Source organism: Acinonyx jubatus, chromosome B4 (genome assembly GCF_027475565.1).
Source record: "Acinonyx jubatus isolate Ajub_Pintada_27869175 chromosome B4, VMU_Ajub_asm_v1.0, whole genome shotgun sequence".
Lineage (NCBI taxonomy): Eukaryota > Metazoa > Chordata > Mammalia > Carnivora > Felidae > Acinonyx > Acinonyx jubatus.
Genome location: NC_069387.1, coordinates 22277246 through 22298010, shown reverse-complemented (window position 1 = coordinate 22298010; position 20765 = coordinate 22277246). Strand labels below are relative to the sequence as shown.

Below are 20765 nucleotides of genomic sequence, written 5' to 3'. Positions count from 1 at the left end.
AGCTAATAGGCTCCTTGGTCTAAATATATACAATAAAATCTAAAGCAAATTTCTGAAGCATTAAGATCAGAACCCTGGAGATATCTAGTAAGTAATTTGCGCTGCAGTGGAGCAGATTTTTTTGTTTTGCAGTTACACAGCTGCTAGGAAATATATTTTTAGATTTGCTTTTAAAAGCAAGCAAAAATGGTATCCACTTTGTAGATATGTATCCAGAATGTTCCCTCAGTCCCTCCTACAAGGAGTCCACCATGTACAGAATGCTCTCTCGGTCGCCTTCCTTCTTGTTAAGTCAGTGCAAGGAACAGCTCTAGACGCTCATCCTAGACGAAAGCTATCACACCCTGACTGTGATAGCTAATGCTCTGGAGGCTTGCTTTATGAAAAACATGCATTGAAGTTTAAGCAGGTCTCTGCTATTTCTGAATCACCTCATCACTGACATCGTTATGATTTCTTACTGTTGTTGGGGTTTGTGTTTGACTGCTCTTCCTAAGATATCAAGGGCAAATGAAAAGGCACAGGTTCAGAGAGTTAAATCAGAACAAGGGAAAGCATGAACTTTGATTTCACAGGAAAAGAAAAAATAAAAAGAAAGAAATCAAGTACATGTGTCGATCAACCGAGAGAAACATATTTTCTGTATTTCAGGAATATGGAGTGAGTTAGCGCCACCTGAACCACGAGAAGGCGTCCCTCTGGCTTAAATGGCACACTGGATATTCACCCCTTCTATCCGGAGAGCCTCAAATCAAGAAATCTGCACAAAAATGATTTAATGAACAGCTTTTCTTTTGTGCCAAATGACAAGGTGCCGGAGTTCTTCAGAACTCCTAAATGGGAATTAGTTCTGATTCTGACGTCAAAACGGTTCATTTTTTCAACCATATAATCTTTAATGACGTTTTGCTCTGTCTTCACAAACCCCTGACTGGCCCCTTGCCTCAAAGCCTCCGTTTTTACAGTTTACTCAGTAATAAGACACCATCACCATTTTGGCCACTTTCTCATACCAACTGTGCTATTACCCATTTAATGATTTTCTTTAAGTCAATGTTATTATTGATTGATTGATTGATTGATTGGTTGGTTGAGTTAAGGAGGCTTCACATCCAGTGTGGAGCCCCGTGTGGGGCTTGAACTCATGACCCTGAGATCAAGACCTGAGCTGAAAACAGTCGGACTCTTAGCCGATTGAGCCACCCAGGTGCCCCAAGTCAATTTTAAATTGACTTTTTTTTTTTTTTACTTAGTTGTGGTGAAGGAAAAATATTCATTAACTCTCAAGCTGTTTGTGCTACTTACCTAATATTCATTAAAACATTACACAATTATTAAAATTTCAAAACCTGTTTTACGAGGTCCCACCTAAAATCACTGGTTCCTCGTGAAAAACGACTTTGAAAGTCATCCGAATGGAAATACATTAACATTTCGAACAGAGTTACCGTAGGAGCCATTTTCCTTAGCAAAAAGGCTGACTTTTGAAAATAAGGTTATAAGACTACACACCCCTTTTAAGCCAGTACGTATTGTTTTATTCAAAGCATCCCATAATTTGAAGCAGCTGCTGTTTTTCAGATGACTTGAGGGCTCATTCTCCTTCAATAAAAATATTGGATCATCTCAATCTGGTTAGTTCAAAATCCATTTATTTTTGGTCCAGGCCCATGCATTTCCAATTAATGAGGTTTGGCCCCACTTTAGACACGTGCTGCTCTGGATGGTAGGTGAGGCCCGGCTATATTCAACTACAACAATGGCTGCCTAGGAGAAGTCAGGTAGGCAACACTTTGCTAAATCGATCAAGTGAGACCCAGTGGGGCCAGAGCAAAAGCAGGGAAGCCCTGGGGGATGGACAAAGGGTTAGCCTGAGGGACAGGTGGCCCGGGTTCCAGCCCTGTATTTGTTCCTTCCTTGTCTTGTGATCTTGTCACTCCAAGTCTTTGCAACCACGCTAGACCCCCTAAGTCTCACCGGATGGGTTCTAAAAGCTGATGCACGGGACCGTCTCTCCACCTCTGAAACCCTAGGATTCCGAATAAGTCAGGCCCGTTGCTTGAGGTGGTACCAACTACTAGGTCAGGTATCTCCCTGACCCAAATCTACAGGAGCAGACAGAGTATCGCTCCTGCAAAAATGACGCGCAAGCCAAGGGATCAGCAACCTGATGGGAAGAAAAGCAGGGCAGAGAGGAAATGGCTTGCCAACAGTCGATATGGATGTACCTTAAAAATATATATTTTTTTCTCTGTAAGAAACTAACATGCACTCCCCTCCACCTCACGCACAAATTTAAATAAAAGCAACACATACTTACCTGAGAAATTTTAGAAGAAGTGTAAAGGAAAGAATGGTCATCTGGAAGCCCTCTATTGGGCAAGATCGTGGACGGAGGGAGCCTGTGCATACTTGGTAGGAAACAATTTCCTACGGCCTGGGTTACCCTGATGGGGACCCACAAAGAAGACAGAAAAGCTAAACCCCGGGAAGAAAGCAGCATGTAGGTGCACCGGTTACAACCTGAAAATACCAGGACATATGCTCCCAGTCAAAGGCAATTTCCGCTAACAGCTGTATTTACAAGAGCCAAGAAAAGGGATGTGGTTTGGATATCAAAGGGCGGAGGGTGTGGTGCAAACCTCTCCTGAGCTCTCCAGCACTGGCACAGGATTCTTTGGGAACAACCCCAGTACCTGCTAAAGGAAGGTCCTGCTCCAATCGACTTTCAGTTGAGGCGGCTGCTCAGCCAGCCCCGGATTTCGTGCAGAAATGGTGTTGGAAGCTGGCTGTCTCGATCCCGAAGCCCAAGTGCGATGCTGGGAAGAAAGACAGCTGCATCCCCTGTTGACGCCGTTGGCAGTGATGACTTCGCATCACAAATCACCAGGATATTTTTGTGGCTGGAGTGGATGCCTCAGTCTCCAGGAGGGGGTGAGGGGAGCAGCAGTCCCTGGTCCCGAGGTGGCTCGGCTGGCTGCCCCCACTCCAGAGCCCTCCGCCTTCAACGTTATTCAACGTTCTCCCTGTCCTCCCCCAACGGCTCTGCCGGAAGCCTGACAGGCTGCGTAGCCTGGCATGTGGGCAGCTCTCCATTCAAAGACACTTTCTCACTTCCAGATCAAGCTCACGAATAAGCTCCCTGACCCGGGTCTATGAAACCAGTTTTCGAGTGACACGGCACAGGAAGCAAAGAAGGAAGGAGCAAAGAGGAAAGGGTAGTTTGTCTAAAACTATCCCCACACTGCCTCCTGTTTACCGTTCTCGTTCCACTCAGAGTAAGTTGTAACCAAGTCTCTGACACAACAACCAGTCTGATAGTAGGTTTTGGATGCTACAGATCTAAACCAACCAACCAACCAACACCCCCCCCCCCCACCCCCGGCAAATTGTACTAAATAATTTATCTTGAGCCAAATAAAGATTGCTTATTTGTAATTAGTACTTTCAAGTTAAGTTCTCTGTATCTGACTTCAGACTTAGAGCTCTTACCTACTAGTAAGACAGCTGGCCTGGGTTTGAACTTCAGCTTTGCTACTTACTCGTATGGGATCTCGTTACTTAATCTCTTGGCCTCAGTTTTTCCGATCTAAAAATGGGTATAACTGTGCCTATGAAATTGAGCTATTCTGATGATTCAATGAAATATTATATATTATTTAGACCACACTAGATAACAACTTTTCATGCTTATTAACTCCTCTCGAAAAGGGGATAAAGATAACCACAGGGATCTGGATAAGCAGATCCATGCACACATGAACCTTTAAAGGGAAATAGACTCATTTAAAATTTAATTTCATTGCCGTATTGAATTCTTTTTTTAAAAAAATGCAAAATATTGTGACTTAACCATTACAAGAATAAGACAAAATAGCTGTGTCTGGTAAATAAAATTTCTGCCAGAGTTTTTTCAGGCAATCAATAAGCCTGACATAATAGGATTATATCTGTTACATAAAACCCTAGAAGTTTTAAGTGTTACTCATGAGGCTTACAGGGATATTTCTTTTAAAAAAGCCAAAACCGAGATACAAGAGCTATTTTTAATTTAAAATTTAAAGTGTTTTTCACAAGGAAAAAAAACCCAACAAATAATTTTCCCTGGAGTGTTGAAGGACACAGACTAAGGTTCCCCTCCCATTGTACCACATCTTCAAATCTTCTACGTTTGTCTTAGAAACTAAATACAAGTCAACATCCTCATGAAAACACTGAAAATGGTCACAAAACACATACATCAGTGAGATCTATACTGGCAGATAATCCTGACACCTTCAATTCTTTTTAATAAGGTTAAACAGAAACTAGATCATAAGATTTACAGATGAAAGAACCAAATGTCATTTAAATGGATTTTTCAAAACAGACGATTGCCAATAAAAAAGGACTTTCCTTTTAAGCAGTTTGTAAAAAGTGAAAATTAAAAACCTGGAATTTCAACTCTTCATTGAATTGAACTTAAATACAGAAGACCTGCCTCAGTTGAAGGCAGATGTCCCACAGCATGGCAAAAAAAAATTCTGACAATGGTATTTTGTTATAAAGGCACAGTTCTTACCTTACATCTTCCGTGAACCTTTCTCCTCTAGAAGAAACTTTCTAGACTTGCAGAGACCTTGAAACCACCCATCTCTCGAATGCTTCCAGCTCTGTCTTTATGGTGACTAAATGCAAGGCTTGGTTTTTTTTTTTTTTTTTTTTTTTTTTACAGAAGGAAGCTTTTAGTCAAAATATGTGGTTTAAAGGAGCAGTATCCACCCTTGTTAAAACCATTTCACGGACATTCAGAGGTTTTGTTTCTACTCTATGAAAGTTAAATCTGAGTAGGAAGGCATTTTTCCTGTCCCGGAAATCAGCATAACTAAAACCAATGCTGAGCTAACGAGAAATGTTTCTTCCATGTGTTCCGTCTGGCAGAAACTGCAAGCCATATCAAGGAAACACGTGATGTTTATAAATACAATATGGCTCATGTTGTCATAACCTCTCAATGACAAAAAAAAAAAAGTGCAAGGAAAAGCAAGGAGCCACACAGCAGGAAAGATGAGATTTGTATCACTTGGAAGCTGTATATCAGATGTGCATATATTACCCTTTCTTGCTTCTTAGAAAATAAAAGAAAGTATTACTGGAAGCAGCTAGGGAGGAAGAAAATCTCTACCGTGTTCTGGATAGCCACTGGATTCAAATGTGTTTGCCCCCGTAACCATTTCAATAAGAGTAATTCCTTACCAACTGTAACATAAACATCTTTCGGCCAGTCAGAAAAGCATGACATAAAAGGGGCATAATTAGATACACCACTCAAGTGAGTTCCACTGTGCTAACTCGAGCAAATAATAGAACGGAGGCAAGGATTTCACGGAGCCTGGAACTGATTTGAAAATGTACAGATGTCTGTATCACGACTGATTATTGACCTGTTGATTATTGACTTCAGATCTTCTGCTAGATTAGAAGATTTGCGAGGGCAGTCACCACACTTGCTCACTATTACATCTTCAGAATCTCGCACAAGAGCCAGAGTCAAAGGAGGGGTGTGACGCATAATGGCTGGGTAAGTGAACCAGTGAACCTTGGGGGTAGGTGAACTGGTCTGAAATCATCAATCCTACTTTGTGAGTTTGGAGGTATTGGGAATTCTGACCAACAACTCAATCTACCAGCAAATTTGTCCTACTGAATTATAAAACACAGCAAAACAAGATCTGTTATATTTAATCGGGTATCCAGAGATTAGTGTACTTCCTACCACAGGTGAATTTAACTCCTGAAAATAAAATTTTTAAAAAGGGAAAATATGTGTGCTTTTCTGACAATCACTTAGTTCACTCCGACAAATCTGTTAGACTCATCTTAAATGTTAGGGTTATTGGGGTGCCTGGGTGGCCCAGTCCATTGAGCATCCAACTTTGGTTCAGGTCATGATCTCACAGGTTGTGAGTTCGAGCCCCACATCGGGTTCTGTGCTGACAGCTCAGAGCCTGGAGTCTGCTTCGGATTCTGTGCCTCCCTCTCTCTCTGTCCCTCCCCTGCTTGCACTGTCTCTCTCTCTCCCTTTCTCAAAATAAATAATAAACGTTAAGAAAAGTTAGGATTATTAACTGTTATATAATTTTATTGATAGAATGGGAGAATTTGTTAGGACAGGACAGATATTCTCATTTCTCATTTTGGTCAGGAACTACCACTAAGATAAGCTAGGGAATGAATGTGTTACAAATGCTCATACTTCTATTTACAAATCATTGTACTGATCTTAGCAAATAGGGCATTCACGGAAAGTTTGCAGTAGGAAAAGTGCTGAAGTGAACCCCTTTTTCATCCGGACAGTTAATGAGAATTTCCTCAGAGCAGGACATTGCCAGAGGGAAACACAGGGAACATGAAGATGAACTGGAGGAAACCTTCACCCCTAAAGAAGCTCAGGGGTTAGAAAGGAACTTCTGGTGTGTCCATGGCAGGCAGGAAGAAAGGAAAGGAGACGGACAGCTAAGGTCCTGTGGAGGTTCTGAGACAGGCTTGGCGAAAGGAAATGGTAGGGAGGTCATGTTAAAAATACTGGCTTTTGAGTTAGGTCCCCAAACATAGGTGGCGCGTGGACATTGCTGATGAAGACAGCAGAGTGGGGAAGGACAGTCGTGGCCACCAGAGTGAGCAAGAAGGCCAGTCCTAGAGTTGGCCTGCCTGGTTCCAAAGCCAGTTCTACCACTGAAGAGCCGTGCGGCTTGGAGCAAGTTCCCTAGCTTCTCTGACCTTCGGCTCCCACATCTGAAACAGGGGATAATGAGAATTTCCTTCACACTGGGTTGTTCTGAGAATCAAATGAGAATGAATAGGGGTGCGATGTTTGGAGCAGTACCTGGCAGAGAGTCAGTAGGTGATGAATGATAGGTCACTAATACCACTGCTGGTGGTGGTGGGTCAAGGAGGAGGACCTTGAATGATGAAAGAGTGTTTCTGGAAACTTCCACTTCTTTCCTTTTTTTAAAAAAATGTTTGTTTATTTTTGAGAGAGAGTGCACAAGCAGGGAGGGGTAAAGAGAGAGGGGGACAGAGAATCCCAAGCAGGCTCCATGTTGACAACTCGAGAGCCGTGAGATCATGACCTGAGGCCAAAGTTGGATGCTCAATAGATTTGAGCCACCCAGGTGCCCTGGAAACTTCCATTTCTCTGGGGTTCTTTCCTCTTCCATTTCTATAGGATTATTTCATCCCTCCCCAAATCCCGAAACCTTCCTCTCAGCCAGAACACTACCCCATGGAAAAAAGCTCTAAGGCATGGCCATTTCAGACATACATACTAAATGACATATGCTTCTTCTTCTTTTATTTTTTTTTGGGGGGTGGGTGGGAGTGGGGGTAAGGGTGGAGAGTATCTTTTTAGCTTGGCCAAAAAAGAATGAAATGGAGCAAAGTTAAATATAAAAAGATGCCACGAAATAGATGCATAGTAGAGTTAAGAAAGTGAAACAGATATTAAGAAAGGATATTTACATGTTCTAAAATCTCATCAGGAGCATCATTTCAAAACTTTTAAAACTTTAATAGAAATATCAAGGAAGGGAGGCTAGAACTGAATACAAAGAGTTAGAAAGAACTGGGTTCAAATCCGATGTCTGACATTTACCAGCTTGTGGGCCTGGGAAAGACTCACTGGCCTCAGTCGTATCATCCATAAAGATGGAGACAGTATACCTACTTTGCAGAGCTATGGACTAGACAGTATGTAAAGTATTTAACACATTGCCTACTGTAGAGATACAAAAAGGTCTCTTACCTTACATCGAAAAAAAAAAAAACAATGGTATAGAATGAATACTTCTTATATTCTGCCTGATTCCACAAAGGAATAGAATTCACATAAATCATTACAATTTTGCCCCAAAAAAGTCAAAGTGGAGCATATGACAAAAAGATAAAAATAGGAAAATTAAAAAAGAGAGGCCAGGAACGAAGCCAACACACAAAATACACGCCGCAAACGCCTGTACGCTTGTTGTGGGTGGGCCACAAATTTAATTCCAAGCTTTAGAGTAGCAACACAAAGAGGGAAAATGATCACTTTCAAGATTCAAAGTGTCCATATGACAAAAATAAACCAGGAGAAGCACAACTATTTCTGGTGATGAGAACAGAGAGATATTTTTACAGTGGGTTCTCGTTAATGACAGAAAATGAATAATACAGTATTTACAGCACTACCATGATAGTACTCAATGCATTCCGTGTTTACACTCACCATGGGTAGGACACCTCGGCCGACTTTCTGAGGGATACAAAGATGAACATGAGACGGTTTATGCTTTTGGAGAATTTACAGTCTTGCAGACTGAGATGAATGTGCATCTAAATGATTATAATACCATGGGGTGCCTGGGTCACTCCATCGTAGAAGCGTCTGACTCTCGGTTTTGGCTCAGGTCATAATCTCATGGTTCGTAGGTTCAAACCCTGCATTGGGCTCTGTGCTGACTGTGCAGAGCCTGTTTGGGATTCCGTCTCCCTCTCTCTCTAACGTCCCCTCCCCCGCACATGTTCTCTCTCTTTCTCTCAAATAAATTAAAAAAAGAAAGTGCTATTACTTAAAAATAAATCGATAAATAATTATAACACAAGGACAATGTGCAACGTGCCCCAAAAAGGAAAGATAAATTCTGACAGAGCATTAGGGAAAGCTTCATCGAGTAGGTGGTCTTTCATTTGGCCTCTAAAAACAAGCGTTTGTGTTTTGACAGATCTTAATGCAGATATTTTCAACCATTCAGAAACAGTGGAGAAAATAATACAGTGAATTCCTTTCATCTATCTTTGACATTTTTCAGCGGTGTACCAATTTTGTATCATCCAATTTTGTAACAATCATTTTGTATTGTATTACCAATTTTGTCCACTTTTTGGGTTTACTCTGCTGGACTATTTCTCAGCAAGTCCCATTTATCGTGCCATTTAGCCTGTAAACACTTAGTATGTCTCATTTTAAAAAACATAACCAGCAAGCCATTATTATACCCAACAGAATTACCAGTTATCCCCCAATATCATCCAATTTCTAACACATGTTTGGATTTCTTAAAGGGTTTCAAAGATTTTTTTCTTTTTTCTTTTGTTAGAGTTGGTTGTTCCAATCAGGATCCTAACATGGCACACACATGGCATTTGGTTGTTAGGGTATAGATGTGACCCAGGAAACGTAATACTGTCCCCGCCAACCCTTTTCTCAGGCCAGCAGCTTATAGAAGGAATTGGGCAACCATTTTGTAGTGTGCTAGATGGATAGAATTTTGAAAGGTAGATATTTGGGGAAGGAAAGGCCATCTCACACACCTGGAGTAAGAACTGTGAGGCGTCTCTGCTTGGGTGTTGGGGTGCAGATGATACTACTGTCCATCGGCCTGTGCTATTCTTTGCGCAGTGGGAAGGTGGGCTTAGGGGTATGGCTTGGGGAACAGTCGTCGTTAGACTGGGGTGAGAAGAGTTGGAAGCCTGGCTAAAGACTGTTGCATGACTGATTGCTAGGATAATACTGAACGCCAGACCTAGAGCATCGGAGTCATGTTGCCAAGAGCTAAGGATCCGGAGCCTACCTACCTGGGTTCAAATCTCAGCTCTGCCACTCTCTAGCTGTGCATTCTTGGACAAATTTCTTAACATACCTAAGTGACTGTTTTCTGAGCTATAAACATGAGAGCTTATACCGATACCTGCCTCAAAATGTTGTCCTGGGGATTAAATGAGATCACCTGTAGGAGTGTGTAATAAATGCTCAAAAAAGTTAGCAGTGGTGCAGGCAATGGTAGAAGGATCATCCATGAGAGGCCTTGCTGAGTGGCCTGCATGAGCTCTGGTGACCAGGGATGTGTTGAGAAACAGGGGTCAGGCACTTAAAGAATCACTGATAGCTCAACTTTTTAAGTCTCTTCTTCCCCACCCTTCAAAACACACACATACACCATCGCAGTCACCCTACCATGTGCAAAAATAGAAAAGCAAGCAGGAAAAGGACTTAGGAGAAAAAGAAATTAGGATTTTTTTCAACAGGATACAATGGAGACATTGGAAGAATATCCACATGGAGATAGTCACTGGTAGTTGAACACTGAGCTCTTGAAGTCTAGAGAAATGACAAAGTTAGGGTTATAGTTTCTAGGGTCATCCACGTTGAGGTAAGCGAAGCCAGCAGTAAGATAAAAACCACAAGTGAAAAGGTGCAGACTTAAACAAAAGCAAATTCACACATATACACACACTCAACACACACACACACTGTAGTGGGTTCTGCCTGAGCACACTGAAGACGGTTTAGGGGCAGAAGGAAGAGGAGTTAGTGAATGAAGCAGGCTGAGATGTGTTTGAACATACGTAGGGGATTTAGAAATGGCGGTGTAATGGGAACCAAGATTTCGAAGGAAACCACTGGTTGGTGCAAATGCGGACCTGAAATAAAAGAGGTCTGGGAGGCAGCGACTGATTTTGGTATTAGGAAATAATTTAGGATGTAGGGGCAATTCTGGGGAGTGTGTTCGAAATGCATATCTAAACGCAAAGCTGTCACATATAAGTAAAAATTAAAGACACACAAGAGGGAAAGAACTGAAAGATGGAAGCAGAAAAATCTCAGGTAGTAATGTCAAAGTGCGTAAAAAGGTAGAAAAGGCCCTAACTGTGAAAAAGCCACTGGGTTTGGTGAACAGGAAGTCACTGGTACCCTCTGAGAGCCACAAAATGGAATGGCTCATCTTTGAGTTGTACATTTGTGAATTGCAAGCCCTGTGAATGCATGCACCATTTTTTGCAAGAGGGCCTCTTCCATATGGTGAGCTCAATCCCTTGGGAACTAAATTTCAAAGCGACTATCTAATTTTGTAATAAAACAAAAGCCATGTGATTAAATTAGATCAGGGTGATTTGCACCCACGTGTAAAGAATCAGGAGCCGGGTGTGCTCAGTTCCAGCAGAAAACTACAAGTCTCCTTCCACAGACTAGCCTCAGAAGTGCTCAGCTAGATGCTAAATGAAAAACTAGACACATGTTTTCCCCAGCAGGCATATTCTGTGCATGCTCTGGGGCCCACAACCTCAAAGTTAATACTTGAGTCTAACATGCTTCCTGAGTAACACCACCGCCATCATAAAACTGCTCTGGGGAACGGACTGTGGTGGATTCGGAGTCTCACGTTTTCTTGGGTTTTGCAGGTAAGATCTTAAAGGCACCGTTGCCAGACGGTCTCAGGGGCCACTGCCAAGCTCTGGTGTTGCTGTTTTTGCACCCCTGCTTGATCCAACCAATGTTTCTACTGATATGCGTATTTGCTGGTAATGAGTGGGCAGCCGGGCGGGCTGTCCCAGGCTGCATCTGGAGGCTGGTGGTTGAAGACAGATGACATCAGGCGCAGGGCTGCGTAACTGACTCATACGAGTAGTTATCATCAGATTTCTTCACGGCCACGCGCACATTGCAAACATACGGAAGGATGGAGCTCCCCTAAGCCTACCACGCAGCTTGGTTTAGTCTACAACAATTGATCCCTGCTTTGTTCTCTCTTTCTGTTCTTTACCATAACTGATGGGGTAATGCAGCTGGGCTTCAGGCCGGGCTCACCAAAACCTCCTTTCCTTTAATGGCAAGGCAGCCACGCTCATGGGGGAAAGAGAGAGAATTCCGTGTCTCTTAGCTTCTGGAATCTGCAAATCGGGGCCAAGTTACAAACTGCAGGCATGATCACACCTCGTTGGTTTTAAAACCACATTCTGTTTCTCATATCTGAGTAGTCTTCATGGAAACCTAAAAGCGTGTCTGTGGGTTGGATGGCGAACATGTGCTGTCTTGTCATCTAAGGACAACAGTTGATTTCCTCACATACACACACACACACACACACACACACACACCCCACTGTGTAAAAGGAGGCTGTGGGCAACACAGAAAGATCGCTAGGGTCTCGTCTAAAAGTGAAAGCAGAACAGCTTTACTGAAACTCATAGCCAAAGTTCTGAATTCTAACGGGTTTCATCCATATGGTTGATATTTGAGTCTCTACGTGCTCACTGCTGGTCTTTATGTAGGTACCACATCTGCTTAAGAGTTAAAACAGGTGTCCTCCCCAGCCATAAACAAGATTTTCAGAGGCGATTCTGGGGCCCCGTGTGACCTCCATGTAACAGAAACAGAACTGTGACAGCCACGAAAGTCCAGTTCGAAGGCCAGACATATCAAAAAAATAAGGATACCAAGGGAACAAAGACACTTAAGGACGTCAGTGAGAAAAAATAATGAAATAATAAAAAGCAAGGGTACTATGACAGTCCATGTTTCATGATCAGCATGACTCAATCTGTCTTCACGTGGTGCTGGTTTACATTTAAAGTGTAACTAGCTAAAAATAAGCCTCAAAATCCTAGATTTTCTGAAGTAGCAACACAGCCTTCACTTCAAATTGCACATCATTTCTGACATAAAAAAAAAGCAGTTGAGGACGTAAGAAGCCTTTTTCCCAAGGTGTGGGCTCTGTCCCACAATGTCATCACTCATATTGCAGTCCAGCATTCCCTAGAAATTCTTCCAGTGCTTTCGATCGGACCTCCTGGCCTCTCGGTCCTAAACTCACACACCTTGTGGGGGACGCAGAACAATCGTCCCCCAAAGATGTCTGCATCCGAATCCATTGAACCTCTGACTATATAAGAAAGGGGGATTAAGGTTGCTACAGAGCCGACCTTAAAATAAGGAGATTATTTTGGAGCACTGGGTGGGCTCGATGTAATCACAAATGTCCTTAAAAGTGGAAGAGGGAGGGTTAGAGACGTGATGATGGAAGCAGGGTCAGAGAGATGCTATTTGGCTGAGTCTGAAGATGGAGAAAGGGGACCACAAGTCAAGGAATACGCGTGACCTCCAGAAACCGGGAAAAATGGAAACATTCTCTCTACAGCTTCCAGAAAGGACAGCTGATGTCCTGTCAATGACTCCTGGAGTTTATAGTCCACTGAGGACCATGTCAGACTTCTGACCTCGAGAAGTTTAAGATAGTAAACCTGTGTCATTTTAAGCCACTAAACGTATATTCATTTGTTACAGCAACAACAGCAACTGATACGTGCTGTCCGGAAGCAGAGACAGCCTTACCTCAGGAATGCTACCACGACATGGACAGACAGTGCCTGGGTCTCTTTGACAAGAACACCTATTCATTTACTTTTTTCTAGTTAAACTCCAGCATCCAGCAAAGTGCTCATCCTCAGAAAGGATGATATAAAATGGTGCAGCATCTTCTAAATTTGTGTGTGGTGGGGAGGAGGTACAGCTGGAGGGGAACGTAACGTTATTGTTAGAAACCCAATCCCTTTTTAGCGAACCTGCATTAATGTGATTTTAAAAATCTGCCTTTTCTGTTCCCCGGTGCTTTTTTCTTCAAAACATCCCTGTGTGCTTTGAATGTTTGGATAATCTTCTGAGATGATCTACATCTAGAGAACGTTAGCTCCCAAATCATGCAGATTTTTGGACTATGCCTTCAACGTGATTCAGATAAGGTCTGATAATATTAATACAGTACAGCAGCAAATGGTCTTCAATTCGAAAGGGAACACTTTAAGTAGGATGCTTGGAATAGCTGACAGGAGAATGTTAACAGATTCCACGTGGAACTGTACATTGGTTTTTGTTGTTGTTGTTGTTTTGTTCGTTTTCATTGGAGAAAAAAAGAGCAAGAGATCCTCTGAGTAAGTTAATTGTACGTAGACCACAGACACTTTTATGCAAAGATTCTCAGGATCCCCTCGGAGTGAGGACACAACGAAATTCCATGCTTAGAGATAAATGAGGATGTGTCGGGCCCTATATCACTCCCTTTGCCCCAAATGTCCAGGAAATCTGGTTTCTTTACCAAGGAACAAATAATGAGTCATCAGACAAGATGAGTGTTGAGAACCTTTAAGATCTGATGGTGGACTGTGGTTGCCATCAGGAGACCATGCCAGAGAACGAATGGGCCGGTCTGACCTGTCGAACAAAATTAAGAATAGAACGGGAACACTTACCCTCATGTCTCCATTCACAGTTTTCGGTGTGTGATTGAATGCGTGCGCAGGGTCCTTATTGTACACTTTGAGGAGCGATCGGTCCTGAATGTTCCTGGAATGAAACACAGCAATAACTATGGCAGATGAAAGGAGCCTTATTTTGGCCATGTCCTTTGCCTGCCCTGGAGAATCAGGTAAAAGACATGAACAGACACTCCAGCTGTTGTCTACAATCAACCAGACAAAAAGTCCCTTCACCACAAAATAGGCAAAAATAAATAAGGAAAAGGAGAAAAGTGACCTCAGCTTTTCTATCCTGTTTTTGTTCTTAGGAAAGTATCAGTCTTTCCCCAGAGTCCTCCACCCACAAATACCAGGTAGCACGGGCTTTCTTTCAAGATTTGAGCAAGGAAAGCTAACACTTAAAGAGACAATAAAGCTCCAATACTTACAATACGTTCAAAGAGATTTGGTTAATATTTAAATATTTAATAGTTTACTTTGCCCAAACACCTGGTTTTCTGCTTATCTCATGAATGCGCACAAATGAAAATGGTTTCCCCTTCAAATACTTTCAGCAAGGAAAAGAAAATGTATTTGCAGTCCAGAAAAAAAAAAAAAGGTACCACCAAGATCAAAACTAGTATCCTTCCAATGCCTTTTTTTTCTCTTCCACAGTGGGTTTTAAAAAGACTTTTCTGCATACAGGTTGACTTACTGGACGTGCAGGGTGTTTAGAAGGAATAGCAGAGAAAGTCTTCCGCTGGTCTGTTTCTCCTTCTGAGCCCAGCGTTTAGAGCTCCAGTGTCAGCCATACTGCAGCAAAGGACAGAAGTCCCACACCTTGCTTAGAGCCCTACCTTATAATTGTTTAAAAGCATATGAACGTCTATGAAGTCCTTCTCCCTCCACATTCAGCTTTCATCAGCAGAAGGGCCACCCAGGGCACTTTCAGCCCCGTCTACACTGAGTCTCCCCAAGGCCGGCGCGCTGAGCTCAGGGAAATGTGTGCAGGAAAACGCATTCCTTTCCTCCAGGTGCAGCACACGCTCTGTGGGCTGATCGCAATCTCTGGCATTACTGGGTTATGTTTTGTTTTAAATGAAGTGAGGGATTCTTGGACTGGTCTTGCTTCCCTCCTTTAAATATGTCAGTAATTGCTTTGAAGCAATGACTAGCCCAAGCTTGCATGGCTGCCCCAGCCTTCAAGTAGCTCATTACAAGCTGGTGTGAGAGGGGCTGGGTTACTGCGAAGGCAAGAGCTCACAGAAGGTGAGGATACAGGAATTCCTTAAAGGACCCTCCTGTGGCTGGAGGGGGGGAGGGAGTCACAAGTGACAATATGAAGAAGCTGAAAACCTCACTTGAGCCATGAAAAAAACTTAGTGTGATTCTAAAGGTATTTTAAAAAGATGAGGTTGGTTTATGATTAATTTAGAAACATGCTCATCCAAGAGGAACCAACAGCAAAGGCCCAGATTGCATTTACCATGGCAACATTTACAACATGGGATTTCAACCTGACCGCTCTACAGCATTTCCTTAAGGAAAATACGAAGAACCCAACACAATGACGAAATAGTTAAATGTTTAACAAATACGCTCTCACTTCAAAAATACTAGATATGAAAGGAAATTTGTCTCAAAAATACTGGATGTGAAAGGAAATTTGTCTCTGGGCTCAGAAGATGAAAGACGTTGTCTTCAGTTATAATCTACATGGTACATTTTGTGGGGGAGGGGGACACTGTATATAATGCCGATGGTGAGAATTTATTCTCCCATTCAAATAAAACATAATTGAGGCATTTTATGCACATGAGCAAAGAAAGAGAGTAATTCTTGGGAAAAAAACCTACATTTGATCACCTAGCATAAACAGTATATTCATCATGAAATAAAAACACTTTACCCACTTAAAATATTTGTAGGTCCATTTTTATAAGGAAATCAAAATACTGAAAAGTAAAATTATAGACAAAGTTATAAATCAATGACTTTCCAGTTCAACATTAAAAAAAATTTTTTTTAATGTTTATTCATTTTTGGGAGACAGAGACAGAGTACGAGCAGGGGAGGGGCAGAGAGAGAGGGAGACACCGAATTGGAAGCAGGCTCCAGGCTCTGAGCTGTCAGCACAGAGCCTGACCCGAGGCTCAAACTCATGAATCGCGAGATCATGACGTGAGCCAAAGTCGGACGCTTAACCGACTGAGCCACCCAGGCGCCCCACCAGTTAAACATTTACTAGTAAATGAGATTTAAAATGAGATTAAAATCACTTTCACAAATGTAAACATATTAACTGAATATTATTAATGTTTAAAGAAAGGATCCCATCTTCTCTCAAGCACTATTTTTATCTATTTTGTCAACTGACTTTGCATCAAGGAGAAGTATCTCAGTTTGAAATTTGGGGCGACCTCTTCCTCTTTGACCTCCCTCCCTTCTCTTTTTCTAAGACTTCCTTGCAACACTCTGGAAGGACGTGTGTAGAGGAAACCCTAGCAGTAGCACCCTGAGGTTGGGAAAGTCTCTAGAAAATCGTGACTCATTGCAGTTTAAAAGTGCTTGCATGAAAATAAATAAGTCAATAAATAAAAATGGTTGCAAGACAGTGGGGTCCAATTGTTTCTAATCACCTCATCAGGCTTGAGCTCCATAATGAAAAGTGGCTTCGTGTAGTGTCATATGGATTTATTATTCCAGTACTCTGACTGCACAACATGGAAATTCAAGAAAATTGCTGTAAAACAATTGCTGTATGTCTGTGTGAAAATACTACATGCGATCATATGACCGCAAACACACTCTTCAGAGATACTGAGACCGCTCCACGTTTAAGTTCATGCTCTATAAATTCGATTTTGTTTTTTGGTGACAGGCTGATTAATAATTTATTTCAAAAAACAGACATGAATTTTCTGATGCCCATGAATATTTAAACATGTTTTTTAAAAGCAGCAAGGCCGGGCAACAGATGTAGCACCCATACCTTAGGGCATGCGTCAAACTTTGAAAGCCCTAAATTACTCATACACTTTGGCACACGCCTAAATATGTCATCTGTGATCATTGTTAGATATTTATCAGTTTACACTTAGTATGCACTAGGAGGCATATTTTTAGGAAGTGGTTCTTATTAATTTCATAATGAAGAAACAGGGCATCCTGTTGTCCCCATGGGGAAGGGACCCAAAAATCCAAGTTGTGGACCAGGTCAGTTGGTCAGGGAACATTCCGAGGGAATAAGAAACTCGTCACCAAGGATGCGGACAGTCAGGCCTGGGGCTGGGCTTGGAAATAACCTGGCTGTGTGATCTTGAATGAGCCCTTTAACTTTTACACATCTGAGTTTCTGGTCCCATAAAATGAAAGGGCTGAATTAGTCACTACATAATTTTTTAAGTTCTAAAATGTCTAGAGGCTATAGGAGCGACTGCTTTTCTGTGCTGACCCCAGTCCGGTTTGTCAGGCTGTTTGGCTGGAAGAGATCAGATGGGTCGCCTCTGCTCTGGACACACCAACACCTCAGTAGACACAGATGCTTTTACTTCTGTGCAGCCTGCTGTGGCTTGAGTCTGCTTAGCTTCATTTGAGAGGACATTCTCCTGGGGGCCCTGGAGAAAGCCCACCTGGGAAGTGAGATTCTTTGGTAAGGCCAACTATTTAAGAAAAACATGAAAAAGGACAATGTTTCTCAGCCTTTTTTCTTGTGGACAACAGCACAGGGTCCCCTGTTTCGACTCTAACCTGTTGGTGTAAATAATGGCGCAGTGGGATCATTACCTAAAATGTTTCATGGCCTCTGTGAGGGAAAGAGCACTTGAGAAGGAGCTGGGAAAGTTCCAGTCACAAGCATGGCCTTATGGTGTTGATCAAGTCCCTCTACTACCTTCTGGGCCTCAGTTTCCCTAACTCTTAATGGACTAGATTATTTCTTAACATTCTTTTCAGATGTAATAGGCAAGGATCTATGTGGAAGAAGTCTGTCCTCATCTTTGTAAACCAGACCTTATAAATGGATTACAGAAAAGCAGATCGTGAATCCACACCTGGGGTAAGATAAGCCTACCAATCAGGGTAATAGCTGTGCTTTGTTCATGGGGACACAGAGAGATTAGGACTCAGTACAAACTGTAACAATGCTAAATGCAGTATGCTGGACATACACATACACACACACACGCGCGCACACACACACGATGTAACTACCTACCTTACATCGTTTAGTTCATAATAGACATTTCTGCTTTCGTCTTTGATGTAAATGGCAACACTGGGCGACTCTAGCATCTTCATGGTGAGCTGCTGTGGAAAGGCACTTACGAAGAGAGCACGGATTGTGTCTGCACTTGTGATTTCATTCGGCATCCTGAGCTGCTTGGTTTCGTCCCCATACTGGAGATAGAGAACCCCTGCATGCAAAATGAACAAGGTTATCAGTCCCAGATCAAGATGCACACAACACGCAGCAAAAGTTCAGCCACTCCTGTCTTACCACAGACAGCAATGTTCAGCACAAGCTTGGAAAGAGTGTAACAAGAGACATTTGTTTGGAATTTCCAAAGATTTGCATAAATATTCACTTTTATTCTTTGGAGTCCAGGCAGATGTTAAAGAGGCTAATTTTCAACTCTTAAAACCAGAGACAGGAAGCTAACTTCTGGTAGCCGAAAGCAAAAGACAATACTTGATTCCCCTGAAAGGAATATTTAGGAATTTGACTCCGTAGGGTGATTTTCCCCATGTCTTTCGCTAACTAACAACACAATCATTATAGCGATGGGTACGCTATATAGTTTAAATCTTTATAGTCCATTCAGAGACATGTTAAGTGGAAAGGCTACAATATTTCTGTGGCTCTAATACATATTTATTGAATGTTTATACCAAATGAAACTATCTAAGAAAAGAATCTGGCACCCCAATGTTTCAGAAAGAAAATGGAGCAAACCAGTTACCCAAAAGACAAACGGAAACATCAGATCACAGAACTCTGGAGTTCCAGGGGGTATGTGGCTTCCAATGAACAATACCTCCCGGTATCCATACCCTTGTGAGTGTAATCCCTTACCACATTGTGTCTGGGTTTGACCATGTCTCACTTGCTTTGACCAATGAGACATTAGCATGCAAAATGCAAAATGGAGGCTTGGTAAGTGTTTGCACACTAGACCTTATCTTCTTGATGAGTGTGGTCTTGGACGCTCCCTCACTGAAGCAAGCTTCTGTGAGTCCAACTGAGCCCAATGGCGAGGCCACATGAAGAAGAATGGAAGTCCTGACTGACAGCCCCCACTAAGCACCCATTCGATAGCCGGACCACTGGCCAGTCATGCAGGTGACCCATCCTGAGAGCACTTCCAGTTCCCAGGTGACCTGCTCCAGCTGTCAGATGGAACAGAAATGCAATGCCCCCTCCAAGCCCTGCCGAAACCACAGAATAAAGCAAATAAATAGTTGTTAATTGAACTCACTATGTTTAGGGTCCCCTGTTATTCAGAAACGTACAACTGAAACAGGATATCAAAGATCCGGACATTTCATTTGAATCCACTTCCTGTGAGAGTCTATGGAGGACCCTTAGAGTAAGCTTTGGCAGGAGAGACTCAAAAGAGAACAGAATATGGTTTCTGATTAAAGATGGCAATTCATGCAACGGATTCATCTCTATCTCCTCCTGAAAGCCCATTAAAGTGACAACAGAGATTAACAAAGCGTAAATTAAAGAATTAAGGGCATGAGAGAGGAAACAACAGACAAGAGAAAGTCAACACCTAAGTCTTCAAGGGGAGAACTCCACATAAAACATGCAGGGCTGGGGTGCCTGGGTGGTTCAGTCAGTTAAGTGTCTGACTCTTGATTTCGGCTCAGGTCATGATCTCAGGGTCGTGAGATTGAGCCCTGCATCAGGCTCTGTGCTGAGCATGGAGCCTGCTTGAGATTCTCTCCCTCCCTTTCCCTCTGCCCCTCCCCAACCTGTGTGCGAACTTAAGCACTCTCTCTCTCAAAAAATAAAATAAAAATAAAATAAAATAAAGAAATATCCCTTTTAAAAAAAAAGCAACAAAACAAAACAAAGCAGACTAACAAACAAAAAACATGCAGGGCCAGGGAAGCTCCAAAACCAAAGCACCAGATCCTTCTGAGGGGAGGAATTCAGACTGAATGCAAATCATGAAGCCTGATGGAACTGTTCCTTCTTTTTAATGGTGCTGCAAACGGTTTGAAACTCCCCTTCTATCCCACTCAGCCAACCGACTCCCTACAGAAGAAGACTTAAGAGGTAGAATAAAACAGAGTGGATTCTGGCTCATCAGGCACAGTGGAGAGTGGGTGAGGTGCCTTCTGACAAAATGCTTGCAAAGAGGTGACCCTCAGTCAGGAAGCTGGAGGAACCCTACAGGGGTTCCATTACACTTGAGGGTAATGGTCAAGTGCTGTCTGATCACCTCATTGCGAAGTGGTCCAACCCCATATGAAAGCTTCCAGTTAGTACGACTATGCCCCACTCACACACTCATAGACTACCCAGGATTAACAGACATTTCACAGAAGCCACTAACATGAAACACCAAAATAAACAGAAAACAGAAACTCAGAAAAGATAAGATGTCCAAGAAAAGGGGAACATTTGGAGAACAAGGGCAGTCTCTGGGAACCATGATAGCAGGAATTAAGAATTGAGGAGGAAGAGGCATGCCTGGCAGGCTCAGTCAGTAGAGCATGTGACTTTT

The 20765-nt window shown here is 42.5% G+C and overlaps 1 protein-coding gene across 22 annotated transcripts in view; it reads right to left on the bottom strand.

Annotated features, from left to right (window-relative positions):
* KIAA1217 (KIAA1217 ortholog) overlaps positions 1-20765 on the bottom strand; it is a 747790-nt gene that overhangs the window by 80821 nt on the left and 646204 nt on the right. For 19 of the 22 annotated variants that reach the window (XM_053225397.1, XM_053225396.1, XM_027073642.2 and 16 more), the window contains 2 exons: positions 18245-18443; positions 14044-14137 (listed from right to left, as the gene is read on the bottom strand). In XM_053225397.1, coding sequence (XP_053081372.1) covers positions 14044-14137; positions 18245-18443 — 293 coding nt within the window. Of the gene's footprint in view, positions 1-2696; positions 3292-4561; positions 6018-14043; positions 14138-14885; positions 15834-18244; positions 18444-20765 lie in introns of those variants that run through there. The other 3 variants (XM_027073649.2, XM_027073651.2, XM_027073650.2) reach the window with 3 other exon arrangements.